The sequence below is a fragment of the Hermetia illucens genome, chromosome 2 (assembly GCF_905115235.1).
Source record: "Hermetia illucens chromosome 2, iHerIll2.2.curated.20191125, whole genome shotgun sequence".
NCBI lineage: Eukaryota > Metazoa > Arthropoda > Insecta > Diptera > Stratiomyidae > Hermetia > Hermetia illucens.
Genome location: NC_051850.1, coordinates 108,350,222 through 108,366,428, shown reverse-complemented (window position 1 = coordinate 108,366,428; position 16,207 = coordinate 108,350,222). Strand labels below are relative to the sequence as shown.

At 40.5% G+C, this 16,207-nt stretch overlaps 1 protein-coding gene across 1 annotated transcript in view; it reads right to left on the bottom strand.

Annotated features, from left to right (window-relative positions):
* Positions 1–4,149: 4,149 nt before the first annotated feature.
* LOC119649277 (DNA N6-methyl adenine demethylase) overlaps positions 4,150–16,207 on the bottom strand; it is a 394,633-nt gene continuing 382,575 nt past the window's right edge. Inside the window, exons 6-11 of the mRNA XM_038051364.1 lie at positions 13,432–13,560; positions 11,156–13,370; positions 10,887–11,091; positions 10,660–10,823; positions 8,761–9,274; positions 4,150–8,678 (exon numbers count right to left, since the gene is read on the bottom strand). Of these exons, the coding sequence (XP_037907292.1) occupies positions 6,707–8,678; positions 8,761–9,274; positions 10,660–10,823; positions 10,887–11,091; positions 11,156–13,370; positions 13,432–13,560 (5,199 nt within the window). The 3' untranslated portion in view covers positions 4,150–6,706. The remainder of the gene's footprint in view (positions 8,679–8,760; positions 9,275–10,659; positions 10,824–10,886; positions 11,092–11,155; positions 13,371–13,431; positions 13,561–16,207) is intronic.

Below are 16,207 nucleotides of genomic sequence, written 5' to 3'. Positions count from 1 at the left end.
TTATTGCAATTTTATTCAGAGTACAGATGGTCTCCTGATATTGAGATTTGAGAAGGAGTCCAGGACTTCCGTCTCTTCTTTGGCGCGCATTCCTATCGGACCTAGTTCTTCAGGGAACTTTACCTCCTGGGCCGGTATTTTCTTACTATGGTCCTGTCGGGAAGGATCGAATCACTGGTGTCTTGTAGGTAATGGCAAATATCCGGAACATAGAAGGGCTCTGGACTATACAGATAAATAACTCTAGCCATTTTTCTTTTCATTCTCTCGGAGACCTATTTTGTCGGAACAAAAAGTAAGCCACTACCATATGTAGCCGCTAGGCTCCTCTTAGTGCAACAATATGAAGAGGTTCTGAACAGTTTGGCCTTGGACGCTAGAGACCACAGTCGGAAAATAATTGTTATTGTTTTCAAAACTTGGCTGTGGAATAGAGTAGTTAACAAATATAAGGGGGCAAATTTTACTTGACGGTTTTACAGGACTAGACATGATATTCTTCTATGAAGGAAAGATTATCACAGCACAAGCAGGTTGCACTCGATTATCCACCTTAGATATGCCAGTGATTTTGAGTAAAAGGGATAATAACATCAACAGCAGTAGACCGCTATATCGCTTCGCTAGTTTATCAGGGCTTTAAGGACGATACATTTCTGGTTATTTTGGGAGGAGATAGCCCAAAAGAAACGGCCATGGAAAAGGCGAGACATTTCCCTTAACGCATAACTGATGCGTGCTATCATGTTGAGACGATATTTGCTCTCAGCATGAGTCCGAACTATTGGTGAAAACAGAAAATGGAGATGTTGATTCGTCTTGCCTGCACCCCAGAAAACTGTCCAAAGAACAAGAAATAGCACTTCTGAAGTAGTCTTTAGCAGGCTGTATTAAGAAACAAGCGGGAATATTACATGAAACTGTATTTTGGATACAAGTGTGTAATGTATTATCTGAACAAAAGTACGTGGGCAACAATCCCCTCAAGAGTCTGTCCACAGTTCTCGTCTAAAAGAATAAAATCATTTTGCCAGCAGCAACGGGAAGCTGGATCCCAGTCTCTAGTTCAAATAAACGTTTTATCTCTATATTCAACTATAGCATTGTTGTCCGCCATACGGCCCTCTACAAGAATATTGAGGAGAACACGGATCTGGAATTGAATAGAATTTTGAACAGCTCTCAAATTGATAGGCTCAGTTGTATCGTATCGTATAGCCCGTTTTGTTCTTCACATTGTTGGAGAGGGTCATATATAATAAGACTGCTTCCGTTCATCAAACAAGGCGGTGATTTATCAGTGTGTGTGCTACTCTGGACTTTGGTATGCACGATCTACGGTTGATACGATAGCAAGGGTTGGACCGAAGTTCGAAGTTGCTGTGCGGTGGTAATGCCGGACGTAAAACATACATCCAGCTTAATCAAGGCCAGTTTAATGATAAAGTTGTGTTTACCTAACTAGGTAGTTATTTTAATTTAGACTCCTATAGCCCGAGATGAATGAAGAGCCGATGGAGTACCATGTTTCGGGAGTAGTTCTGAAGGCTCCGTATTGAGAACTCATATGTACTGTCACGGGTATGTCCGATAGAGTGGCTGACCTCGCATCAGCCGCTGGAAAAACAATGTTACAAAAACGGTTGCTTCGAAATCGACGATTAGATATCCAGGGTCGATAATCGATGTCGGACAGAGTTTTAAAGCGCATTTGGATCAATATTTCCTAGAGAAAGTAGTAAAAGTTACACCAGATACCACCAGAGCTACGCAGATTGCTTGTGGTCAGAGTGGTGGGAATCATCTTGTCATACGCGGCTTCAATCTGCGCTGAAGCATTGGTCATAATCGGATAGAGTAGAGAAGTTTAGTGAACCATGAAATGGTTCTTCAAACGACTCGACTACGATGAAGATATCTGTTTGCTCTCTCACCGAATCATGAATCTTTGTTGAATGGCATGGCACGTTGAAATATTGTGAGGAGAACCCTGACCCGCCGATAATATCACGAGAAAAAAAAACAAAAACAAATGATTCGACCCACACAACTATTGACCATCATGAGTGCCGAAGAAACATGAGATCAGACCAAAAATACGATTCATTAAGCGGTCTATACTACCCCCGGGAAGGCGATCTTCAAATAAAAGTCTATGAGAAGAAGCGCCCCTCTCATAAGTTTCTTATTGACAAAATTCATAAAAATTGCGTACCGACAATAGAAAGCGATCGCTGTCCACCGAGCAGCCCATTGCAAAGATCTTTACCATAAACTGACACTCGGGACAACAAGAGAAGTCTGCATCGAGTTGTAAAAAGCCGATACCAAATCACAAAGGATATGTTTGTGGCAAAAACCGTACCTTACTTACCGATCGGCGAGTCAGGGTGATCAGGTGGTGAAAATATGCTGAACAGATTGCAATGAAATCTGTTTCCAAAAGCACTGCCTACGTTTGGGACAATTCCACCTGCCACTACCGTAGAAGTTGAAGAGGCAATCAAACTTATGTCAACATCGAACTTGAACACTGGAAACCAAAGAGCTGGGGAAAAATATTGTGGCCCAGTGAGTTCTACAATTGCGTTTTTGAGGAGAGTAGAACCCAATCTGGCGGCAAGCATGACCGATCTAATATGGAAAAAGGAAAGTAGTTCAGCAGAATGTTCAAATAATAGCTCGACACGGTTGTTGTTTGTTTTTAAACGCATTCTGGACATTCGTATTCTCGACATCGTTCAAATAACTAAGAATCAAACCAGCTTTACCAAGAATTGCGCAACCACTGATGCCATATACACTGCGCGGGAACTTATATAGAAACTCGGTGAGAAACATTGTACTCTCTACAATGCATTCTTGGATCTAGAGAAACTCATTTGGTATGTAATGGGGTAGAGGAATTCGTGCATTGGGTTAAATTGCACCACCGCAATCCAAAGAGTAAAGATTGACGTATGGCAGGAATATCAAAACCGCATCGTGTCTTTTTGCTTTTACAGTGGACGCTGCCATGTAGGACATCTAACGTCCAGCAGTCTACAGGTTTCCCTATACACAATAAAGCCAATCTCAAGCAATTTATAAAAAGTGGAACGATCATGCAGCATGACCTCCGACTAAGTCACACACAGTCAAGCGCAGTTTTGATGACTGTTCTCAATGAAACAGTTACTCTCACTGTCAGTGATAATGGCCAGCCTGGAACGATGAGTATAATATCTTCGGCATGCACTTACTTCACACATCAACGCAACCTAGATGAAGCGGCATTCCACAACCGACGTTCTTTGCTAGCCAAACATCAACGAACGTTTCAAACCCAAAATATAACTCTCTATGGTTCCAAGTGCTGACCGGCTACCTAAAACCATGAACGTTGCCTACCAATGATGAAGCTGAAGATGTTGCGTTCGATCACTCGTGTAACATGCTATGATCCCATCCGAAATTAGGACATCCACGATCGAAATCTTACACCGATCGTGGCAAAATTGCGATAGGCGTGTTCAATGGAATGGTTACGTACTTCGCGTTAAGGATTTCTTGAATAAGAATTGAGAGCGTATTGACTCCCCTCAATCCAAGCCTATGACCGAGAAAGAAAAGAATCTGATCTAGATGAGCTGCTGCCGAATGAGTCAAAGGCTAAAGAGAAGAAGAGAATCTTGTATGTTCATATTGAAATTTTTTTGTATTGGGGAGTACATAGTGTGTTTTTCGTAATGTTATTATTTTTTTCCGATTTGATTTTCATCAGCCTTAGTAAAATTATGCAAATTGCTTTGGTTTGGGTACACGTAAACTTTAGGTAAACAAGAACATCACATAAATGGGAGGCGCGGACAGCAGCTCCTTGTTGAGCCTGTCCAACTGAAGGATAGAGTCATTGAGCCGAGGTGGTAGGCAAATTATATTAATGACCAGTAAATAATCGATGCAGAAACAAGCCTCTCACGGCCAAAGCACGGCAGCAGACTCCTTATTTTCATGACGAGATATGCCATAGGAGAACTTTTTATCATACATAAGGCAGAGACAAATAGACCTCGCTTCCAACAAGCACGGACATTGTGTTCAAGTAGTGTTATAGGGAAGGGGATAATAAAAAGTGTAGTTTCAAAAGGGGAGCAAGAACAAAAAATATTCAATCTTTAAAAAAAATTATATTGAAAAAACGATAGAAAATATTGAACAAAAATCGACGAAATATTATTATAGCAAAAAATGTATTGGTATACTTAATACATAACTACATAATTTACTGTAATACTTCTTGGCTTGAGTCTTTTTTCGAATGTGTCCGTACTATCCATTTTATTACTTGTTTTCCTCATTACGATTCAATTACTTTCTTCTCTTTTTTTAGTTTATTACTTACAAAAATACTCATACTCAATAAAACTACTTTAATCAATTAAAATTAAGAGAGTAGTTTCCTTCTTTCACTTCCATTCTTTCTTTAAAAATTGTTATTTCCAATTAACTTCTAAGTCTAAAAAAATTTCATAAGGAGAAAAATGAGATAGTAGAGAGAATAAACGATGTAAAATTACTAATTAAAAAAATGAGATATCATTTATGTATCATTTATAATATAATAACTATATGGTCATTATTATTTTCTAAAAAAAATAATTATTAACCAATGGCTAACTCTCATGATAATGTTTACTTGTGTTTGTTTTGCTTGCATGTTTAATGGTTGTTTCGTACTTGTATTTTTACAATGCCAACTTAATATCTTAATACGTATTAATAATATATTGTTATATGCGTTCGTCTTTTTCATATTTATATCAATGGAAAAAATAATTGCTTCAATACAAACGTAAGGAGTGAGTGCATTGAAAATAAAACTACTAATTAGCAATTATAGTTTAGTTTTGTTCGTATATGCAATGTGTCTTCCTCTTCAATGATAATGGTTTACTTGTTCTTTCGTGATGATAATAATATGCTTTGTTACTATTGCTTAAATACATATTCTATTCAATTATTGTAGTTTAAAATATGATTTCATCTCGGTTCTATGTTACTTTCTCGCTTTATTTATTAAATTAATACAAATATATTGTGTGTTGCGTATCTGCGTATAGTTAATAGTAAAGAAACTTGGTTGTTGCTTGATTTGTTCTACTTTGTTCTTTATTCTTTCTTTCTTCTGTTTGTACTTTTGGCAACGAATAATGCTTTTGAGTTGTTTTCAATGAATAAATTACTCTTTTGAATGAATTAAAAATGCTTTGAATGATTTTGTTATGTTTCTCTTTATTTATGACAAATGAACGAAAAAAAATTATGGAAAGAAAGATTTAGTAACAAAGAAATGTGATACAATAATGGTCATCTCGATGGTTGTAGTGCTACTTATGAAACAAGGTAAAAACAATAGTGTGAGATATAATGTCGCTGCTATTTAGTTTGCATTTCCAGCAAGTTTAGTAGCTTAGGTAGTTGGTTTACGTCTCAATAACTATTCAATAAATAGGAGGTGGAGGCGATGATAACAAATGATTTAATGATAAATGAAAGTAGTATGCTTGCTGTCAGTTCCATGCTTGTGAATTGGCCATGCTTAAAGTCTGCTATTATTACATACGAAAAACAATGGATTTGAGAGGTATGCGGCAACCACTTTGAGCTTCTATTGTTTCATATCCCTTTTCTCATTTCGTGTGATCGCTTTTCATTTTAGCTTCATATCCTAAGCAGCTAAACTTTGAAACAATGTCCATGAATGAGTTATCGATGGTGTGCAAAAGTCGCCGCTGGCAATTAGCAAAGATGCAAAGAAGTTCGGTGAAACTTGCAAACTATAGTTCGAAAATACTTTTCTTTTTCGATTCCAAATTAAAAGAAGTTCCCTACATAGCTCCTAAAACGTATCCACATGCAAGACTTCACTTTTTTTACTCGTTTTGAAGTCAACTTGTGTGTTCTACTTCAAACCTGGCATTGGTTCAGTTTCATTATCACGGAATTTATTCTTTTTCTCGCGTGATATATACTGGGTAAGCTTAGTTCAGACATTATTAACGATGGATGTAAAAGAAATATCTGTGACAAAGAAACGTAGGACTTAGCATTTCAGAAGAGCAAAGGATCGGATTTTGACAATTCTGATATATTTTTACTGATTTGATTACAATTTTTCTTGGGAGTTTTTGGTTGTCGTAAAATGTCGAACAAATTGCGAGATAATGAAACATCCTTTTTGGAAGTTACGGGTAAAAAAAGGGAAGTCTTCAGGGCTAGATAACCGGCTTATAGATCAGGTCCTCTGGACGGACTCTCACTGACAGCGAATCCACTCAATCCAAGTTCACAATATAAAACTAAAAAGTCTGATGGTTTCCAAACTCATCAGAGCGAGGGATTCATTATCCGGATCATAATAGAAAATCTCAAAACTAAAGCCGACCATCCACTCTCAGTGCAAGGAAGTATGCTTCAACTCTACATAAAATCTCAAGTAAGTATTCGGGTTAAAACAGAACAATATCTCTACATATGTGCGTTCTCTGTACAATTTAACCACCGATACCTGGTCTCACTGCTTTCCCAGACTAGAAAGCGCCACTTTCATCATTTCCATATTGAATCACAATCGGAATATGCATTTATCTATCATTTTCATATGGGCGAATTTTCCTAATTTTCTGATTCTGAAATTATTTGAATTATTGTAAATTTTACCGATTTACGCTTGTGTTGCAGCCGCTGCTCCACCAGCTGCTGCAACCTGTTGTGGTGCAGGTGTTGTTGATGTGGGGCTGCTATTGCCCTCCTGATATGGTCCAGTTACTACACATGGGTGCATTGGGAAAAGTGTTGTCCACGAGGTCGTTGTGAGTGTTGGGGCCCTGAGCACCAGCTTCTCGTTTTTTGCTACTGTAGTCTGGTGCTCGCCCGTGGAGTTTTTTTTCGACTTACTATTGGATTTTTTTTTCTCTGGACCTGGGCCGCTCGTGGACTCAGACAAGTTTTTTGGACCGGTGGCATCGTCATCTTCATCCATCGGTTCCTGTTTCACTTTCGCCTCATTCGCCTCCTCCTTCGCTTTAGCCTCTGAGATTTCCGTGTTGATTTTTTTGCAACGCATTTTCTCCTCCCACTCGTCGATTCCGTGACGGGGTCGATTTAAATTTCGATGCTGGTAGAAGATCAGCGTCATGCGTGTTGGGTGGAGGCGATTTGGTCGTTTAAGGGCGGTTGTCGCGTGCATTTCATGTTTGGCACACTCAATTAGGACACTGCCGTGACCTAGTGCTATCGCAACTCCTCCCATTTGCGGATCTTGGAAAGCTTCGAGATTTTCATTGATTTCTGTCACCTCGCCGATCGGTTCTGTTTTGGGTGTAACCGGCGGAGGAGTTGTCTCAATAGGCGTTTGTGTCTGTGGTGGGGGTGGCTGAGGTTGGGCTGGAGGCAGTTTTTGTTGAGGCAACGGATGCGGCTGCTGTTGAGGTTGCGATTGCTGCATTGGTTGCATTGGAGGCATTGGAGGCTGTTGTTGATGCGGTTGTGGTTGTTGCTGCTGCATGTGATGCGGATGAGTGACTGGTGGTAACGGTGTAGGAGAATACGTCTGCTGATGATGCATGGTGTGAGGAGGCGCTGGTGGATGTGGAGGATGCGGATGCTGTGATGAAGTTGATGGTGGATACATATTCCAATTAGGCGATGGAGGCGGAGGTGTAGGAGCCGGGGTCTGCTGTGGATACATTCCATATGGAGTATAGGGCTGATGATAACTATAATTGTAATTCATGTTGTTGTACGCGTCGTATGGCGAGTATGTCGGCGGGGGTGGGTACATTTGATAGTTATTTGGATACTGACTGTACTGATATTCGGGCGGAGGCTTAGGTTTCACGAATCCCTCCTCTGGCAAGCTTGTGGCTGTAGGTGTAGGAACAAGTTTTCCATCAGCTAAATTACTAGTATTTACAATAGTCGTTGAATCGGGATTGTCTTCGCTTCCGCGGCTCTTCACTTCTGTGCGAATGTCATTCATTGGTGTCGTGGGATCATTGGTCATTGGATTTGCAAAGTTATTGTAGGTTTCATGGTGCTGCATAGGTGTGGCGGGACTGGTATGGGTATTCGGTGTAACCGCGGGGGGCGGATGAGGAGGTGGTGGCCACTGTCCATAGTAATTACGAGAATCAATATAGGATCCAGTCTGATAGTCGTAGGAATATGGTGAATCTAGAACAGTGCTGGAGATTTGGTTGGATTGAAGCTGCGCATCGGTGAAAGTATCGATCATGGTGGCCATATTCATCAGACTGGAATTCGAGGACATGAGGTTGTTGTTGCCATTCGCTCCTGGATGGTTAACGGGTGGTGTGGAGAATGCACTTCCAGCCGGACTCGGATTGTTTGTAACAGGAGTCTGGCATCGAGGCGACGGGGTTGAAGGGGTCGTCGCATTTGCATTCACGTTGGCATGCTGCTGCTGATTCTTATTTTTCGACTTTGACTTGCTTGATTCCTTCTTAGTTGGAGCTGGTGGAGCCGGTTGCTGGGCAGCTTGTTGTTGTTGTTGTTGCTGCTGGTCATTGTTTGCTGCTGCAGCAGCATCTTCTGTTTCTTTTCCATTCCGCTTCTTTCCATGTCGTCGACAGGGCTGAAGAGGTGTTGAGCGTACTCGAACCTCACAAGGATATCTAAACAAATGAAAAATCAAGAATTAATATCAAAACAATAAGGAAATATTCTCTACCAATCAAAACTCAACACTACACTCACTTCTCGAGAACTTGTACAGCCCCTGTTCGATTCTTCTCCTTTTGTCCTTCAGCGCTTCCGAACTCATCTGTCGTATCCATCACATAGAGCGGCAGTACATGGTACTGTTCATCATCAGGCGGTCGTCCATCCCGATTTGAAGGTTTCAATAGCGCCACCTGCACTGTACATCCGTCTTGCATATTATGCAAATCACGATGAGCATGCGCACAAAAATCCAAACATGATGTAACACCCGAAAATGGCTTTCCTGGCTTTAAGCCCAAGCGACATTCTTGCGCTTCTTTCTCGTACTTAACTTGATTGTCATATGATTTAGGGCATATTGATTGGAATAGGGGAGAGAGTATTGTCGCAAGGACGTTCATATGGTCTTCAATTTCAGTCTCTTCATTTTTAACGGATAGCCGAAATTTACGTACAGTTTTTGAACGAGCATATTTACAACCGTTGTAGTACATGGACCAGGAACAACCAAAACTGTATGAGGCACCAGAGGTTTCTGGATCAAGGCCTATGGAGAAAAAGAAGAATTTATTAATGATGTCTGAATTTCAACCAGAAAAATAATAAATAAATTAACATAAACTTTCGACTTCTAGTAAAACCGGCTAAACAAAATTCTTTTCAAACTAACGTTTTATATGCTGCCCACAATTGGTAGCAGTTTAACTCGCTACCATCACCTAATCGGTAATTAAGGTCCATGGGGTTCAACGGGGGGTCATTTTACTTTTTCTTCCTTTGTTTTTCGGGCGCGGATCGAATTTGTGACAATGCAGACTCAGCGTTTATATCAGGACTACAAGGCCTAGCTACCGTAATGAAGGCGTAAGATTCAAAAGTTGCAAAGCACAACTCCACAATGATTCGCGGCTTGAACGGAGTGCTTGCAAAGTCGTCGGAGATTTGGCGTGAAAGATTTCCATTGTTTGAACTTTTTTTAGTTTACTCAATTCGTCAAATAATTCCGTTGACTATTTTCGAGTACTTTTCTGTCAAAATTCGGTGATATTACAACATTTTCGAAACTTTGCCAACATTTCCTCCCTCCCTATAATAAAAGAAATCTGCCATTGCCCAATTTCGCACGAGTTGTGTGAGTGCAATGTTAATAGAAGGGAAGTTTGGGGTTTTCGCTCAGGCGCGATGTGTTCCTACAGGAAAACGAATGTGCCTCGTCGTCGCCACGATTATCATTGAAGGGAGTCACATTTGAAACTCCATAGAGAGTGACCGACGAAATATCGCTTTCACTGGAAATCAAGTCTGTAACTTAAATGCCCAATTTTTTTATATTTGCGCAAGAAGGGCTAAAATTTCCAGCGCACAACGTCATATGACTGAGTCTGGATAGCACCGAGGCATGCAAGCTCACATCGAAGAGAGATTTCAGTTGAGGTGAATATAGATTTGGGTGGTCCTGTATAACCACTACAACACCACACTACAATTGTCAATCCAAATGGACGTAGGTCCGCGATTGCAAACATTTAAATTCATAACAACTCCATACAATAAGTTTACAAAAAGCTCTGCTTGCGATATGGACGTAATCACAGCAACCATAAAACCCTCAAAAGGGGACCATCCGGAAATAATTGAAAGCGTATCTCTTAAGATTTTTCTTGCAGAATGGGCTCTCATAGGGCTATTCCGGTTTCCATACTACCTGAAAATTTCCAGTGAGGTTTCATACGAACGCCTTTTTGGATGAGTCCCTAGACTAGGATTGCCTTCCTCAAGTGTTTTCTAATTCAAGATAAAAAATAAAACGTTGACTGCTTTTATCGTGAATAAAATTTGGTAAAACAATGCACACTTTCTCAAACTGTTTTTTTTTTTGCTGCCGGCAAGAGTCGATCTACAAAACCAAATGTGGAGTTTTCGAATACTGACCTTGACAAGCACACGTTCGGTTCTCGTTGGTTGCACATCTTCTAGTTGTCGGCAACCCGAATTTGTTGAGTTTTCCTATTAACATTTTATAGGCATTGTCTGCCTCCAGGCGGGGCATACCGTCCCATGCCACCACACACACTACAATAAAAGCTGCTTTGCACCTGGATAAAAAGGTAAAGTCTTATTGAAACGGGAGTCCCTTATAAGATTTGAAGTTTCCTTACTTGTGCCCTTGTCTTTTCTTCACTACGACTAAGATTTTTTCTTCGGGGTCTGCTCGTCGAATAATCCACTTAGCTAACGGGCAACCTTGCGTTGTTTTGCCCTCCTTGCCAGTATATACTACCTTCTCAATACGTAGCTGCCTTCCCGAAATTCCAACACGATCTTCGATCTCTTTTCTGAGCTCTGTTAAAGTTGCTGCTGAGCCTGTATTAAAAAACGTTAGTAACGTTAGCTATTTTTCCGGTGAAGTGATGGTAAAGCTTCCTACCAAGATGCGTATAATAGCTGCCTGGCTCCGGTGGATTTTTATCCGATGGAAAACAATCACAGTCTGGCACTTCAGGTTTGTTACCCTTCTCTAGACGGTCAGATGTATCAATCAATGGAGTAACCAGTTCATGTTTCACCTTCACTTCTTCCCCTTCTGTCTTTTCGCTATCCTTCGATTTGGATGATTTCGAATCGCCGCCTTCCGCACCTTCCTCTTCCTCGTCTTCTAATAATATTTCATCTTTTGTCTGCAACCCAGCACAGCTTCCGTCTTTTAAATGTTCGGTGGTTGGATTTCGAGTTCCACCACGACGACAGCAAGAATATCCAACTGGATCTTTGATTGCAGCTGGTCCGCCCTCGCCTAGGAACGGGTATCCCGTCACTTTGTCTATGCCCTCTTTTGACGGATCAAGGGGTGGTGCATTTGGATTAGGATATGTGTGTGCAGGAATCTCCTTCTCATAATTTATCGCTATCGCTTGTGGCTTAGTTTCCAATTCCGCTAGATGGTGATGTGATTGATGATGTTGATTGGAAGATTTTGTCGTTTGCCCGTGTGGTGGCGGACAATTATAGGAAGACGACGACGAAGATGATGATGATGAGTTCGTGGAGGAATAGTTTTGATTGTAGTTTTGAAAGTTTTGTTGATATCCAGAAGCGTAGTAGTTTGAGGAGGAACCAGACGTAGCTGATGGGTTTTGATAATTCGCTGGCTGGGATTGATAGTCTTGGCTTCCGTAAGATTGGTTTTGTTCTTGTGTTTGGCAATAGTCAGCGTACTGAATGAAATTTTGATAGTTCCTTTCGTATCCCTCCATTTTCGTCTGGGGCATAAGGCCGGGTTCTTGCTTGATAACAACATGAGCTGGATTTGTTTCCATTCCATCCTGATGGTAGGTCGGCCCAGCGGTTTGGTAGGGTGTAATTTTCTCATGTTTAGTGGGCACCCCTGGATTTGGTCCTCCACCGCCTCCGGGATCATTTATACTTTTATCAATATCTGTACTTGTTTTATTGGAAATTTTGTTTGGCTGTGGTTCAGGTGTTTGGAAACTACCGGGTTTCTTAAAAGTATGCCCTGTAGGTTTCCAAATTGCGTCGCCACCACCTCCGAGAGGTTCATTCAGGGCAGAGGGAGCTGAGCCTGCTGGAATTACTTGTTGATGACCAGCCGGCTGGCTACTATCAGTTCCTGCTGCCGAACCATTGGCGTTCATAGGATCGCCTCGGAGATGGTGGCTATACGATAAAAAATGACCGGTCTGATTTTGAGGTTGTTGAGGCACACCCCCAGGACCGCCAGATGCTCCGGGTGTATTGTTCGGACCTGGCATTTGTCCAGCTGGACCAGACATTTCTTTCGGATCATTTTTACTTAGAATCATAGTTTTTAGACGAGTATTCAAATTAACACGATCTGACTGATTGAACATATCAGATGAAGCGTTCTGGGGTTGCTGAGCGTTCCAGTTCCAGTCTTGGTTCATTTGGGCATGACTCGGTGACGCAGTGTGATTTTGTTGAGTTTGGGCGGCATTCGGAGTATGCATTCCTTGATGAGGGTGGAGCATTTGCTGATTATGGTTAGGGGATTGCTGAATGGGATACTGATTCATATGGCTGTTATGGCTGCTTGGTGATTGGGGAACATGATTCGGGGACTGGGAGACATGTCTTTGTTGCTGATTCATCATGTTCCTATTAGGTGACTGCGGTACCGGTTGCTGTTGGGCATGGCTCGGCTGCGTTTGGGCCGCGGGTGGTTGCATCGCTGACTGCGATTGTGATTGCGACTGTTGCTGAGCGTGTGCACTAGGATTACTGCTGCCACGTGTGGATTGGGTTTGTGGTTGATTACCGCCAAAGTCGCCTGAATACCCGTTACAATTGAGTGAGCGCGGCGGTACGCTGTTCACTCGCGGATATCCAGGCATGTCGTTTCCCGACACCGTCTTCGAGAGTTCATTTTGCTGCTGTTGTTGTTGGGAATTTGGTAAAACAACTGGTGGAACTGGAGCCGTTGATACTTGGCCGGCGTAAGTAACGGTCGGAGCGAAGCTGACACTTTGTAGAGAGACTTGGTTGATCGGTGTGATCTGCTGTGTTTGGAAATCATAACGTTGGACCGGAGCGCCATACGTTCGACCATAGTTTGGATCGAAACCAATTCCAGTTTGAACGTAGCTGTTGGGTTGGTATGTGTAACTCTGAAAGTGGAAGAAAAATCGTCTTAGCTGAAGAAGTTTTGATTGTATGGTATCAGCTTACTTGTGGTTGGAAATCAATTGAGTTTAAAGATGTGATTGCAGGGGTATTTTGTGGAATTTGTTGAATAAACTGATTTTGCCAGCTCTGTGATGGATCAGTTTGCCAGGTTGGGTAGAAGGCCATGGGGGCCTGAAATGAGAAAGAAAAATATAAAATTTAATTGAAAACATAAAAAAGGACAGACTATTCACTACTAAATTTATTCTATATTTAAAGTGATAAATAAAGCTTACGAAAGAAAGGATCAAAGAAGAAAGTGTTGTAAATTCCCCTTGTTTTCCGAAGAATAGCCTGTTAAGACAATTAATTATATCCTTGTCGACATATTCCCCGATTCGTTGCAGCCCGAGAATACGCAAACTAGCTTCATTAAATTTTCGCCCCCGATCCTGACCTCGCAGATTTGCATAGCTCACAAATTAATTGATCCCGTAATCAAGTCAATTCCATTAGGACGTAAATTAGAATTTTGTCGTTCCCTCCATCCCAGCTATTATTCTTTTTCGTGCAAAAATAGAAAAACTTTACAAACGGAAATTCACTCACCCACGTAGTTGCTATTATCATAGGATACTCTCCTCACCCCAAATTTAGGAATTAGTTATGTTGCTCACTCGCTCGTTTACTAAGTTGCCTGACCTAGATTTTATCTTGGTCGTACTTTTTTTAAGAATTGAATTGCTAATAAAATTGATTTATACCTTCGACAGGGTCAGATAATATCGTTTGTGTGAACTAATGGAAGGTTTATATTTGTGAGCAAAACTATATAGTTTTATTGCCACTTATTCTCGACAATATCATGCAATATTTATGTCGTCTGTTTAATATAATAAATTCGATGGGAGAGGAGAAAAATGAAACCGTTCTACTTTTATGATGACGCCTATTTTCTCAAGTTTCTCCAATTACATTGAGAGAAATGTTTGTTTACTTTTTCGGGCATGGCTTTGTTATTCTTGTTTTAAGTGGGTATTGGATGGACAGACGGTAACCATTCGTGCTAGTTTGCTGGCAATGCACAGTCGTTCTTTTCAAAGAACCTATTTTTTCACGATGTGACCGCCATTAATGGTTTAGACGACAATTGCTTCTATGTTTAGTCTAATTCACATTTATTTCTATACTTGGAGTGCATTGTTGTGTGAATTGTGGAAAAATAAACACAGACATCATGTGAGTGGCATATACTGGGCTTTAACATGATGAGGTCGCATCAATTGAATGGTGAATTTCAGGGGTGGTTGATGCAAGTGGCAATTTTTGTGTTTAAGAAGGACAGCCCCAATATCTACGGATCTCCAAAAAATGGCGCTGCTCGCTTAATTGACTCTGTGTAGCATATGTGATGTTGCTACTGAGGTACTCAACTAGTTCTAAAAACTTTCAGGAAACGATACACTTATTCGTTTGTATTAATTCCTTTGATAAAACACCGATTTTCGATATCTTCGTACGATACCAGAGACCCGCATGATCTCCGCAACTCCACTTTTTCCAATTTAAAAATGGAGACACAATATTAGCCTCGGTCGATGGAGGCAATTTTATGACATGTGGCCGACACAATCAATTTATCGCGAAGTATACTAAGTATAGAATTCTCTTTATATGTTTGCCCATACTTTGTGTAGAGCTTATTAATGTTTGTACAATGAGGAATCATCATGATGAACAGTTTTATTACTTCCTGCATTAAGTACTTAATCCAATTTAAAGGCTTCACTGTCGTGATAATTGGGAAGCATAAGTTTAATGGAATGTTGTGCGATGGAAATATATGTCCATGGAAGGACGTTCCTTGGAATAAATCGGGATGACCCTGGGTAGTTGTCTGCAAGGCTCCACTTACATTTAAAACTTGTGAAAATGGTTAGAATGAGTAACAACATATACACCTGTCTGCCGCCATTAAGACAAACTTCTACTTGCCAGTCTCCCCAGGATATAAGTAATAAAATGAATCGATGCATACATGAACCTATGTCTATATACAACAACACCCAAGCGAAAAAGTGAAACAATATGCTCCACATGGGGAAAATGAAAAAATATGAAAAAACCAGAAGGGAAAGAAAAAAGACAACATTAAACCAAGCCCAGACAATAAATGGGGGGCGGAAAGAATTAAAACATGGCCAAAATGAAAAACAAACTCATAAAAAAGTATAAAAATGAAAAATGGTAAAAAGAAAGAAACAAGAACCAGGAGCCGCGTTATGCGAACCAAAAGGGAATAATGGCTCCGGCATGTTATATGAAATATAAAAAAAATATATGGAAGAGGCACATTAAATTTATGAATGCGACGTCGGCCCGCCGATAATGCCTTGGCTCATTTTGATGGCTAAATGAATTCGTATATTATAAAAGAGAAACTTAATAAAGGATGTTGAGGGTTAGAGGTAGATTGCAATGCTAAATGGAATATAAATTTGCAAGGGAAATGATATATATTAAAAACGGAATAAATTAAATATCAACATTATCAGAATGTGTAGATGTACTATTGCGACTGGGATGGGGATCAAATGGCGGATTTGTGGGTGCGGTCTAAAAAGGTGACTTAATTATTTAATAAAGAAGACTTTTTCTCGAATATGAAATGCAAGATTTTTTAAGTGTATTTTAACGACCTGCAGTGAAATTCGTAATTTATTTCCCCCCGTTATTAGTGGGATAACAGTTGCATGTCCATAGAAGACGATTTATACTCAAAAAAGGATTCGTTGTAAAACTAAGACTTGTCGGGCAGTGCCTTATTTGGTGAACTTGT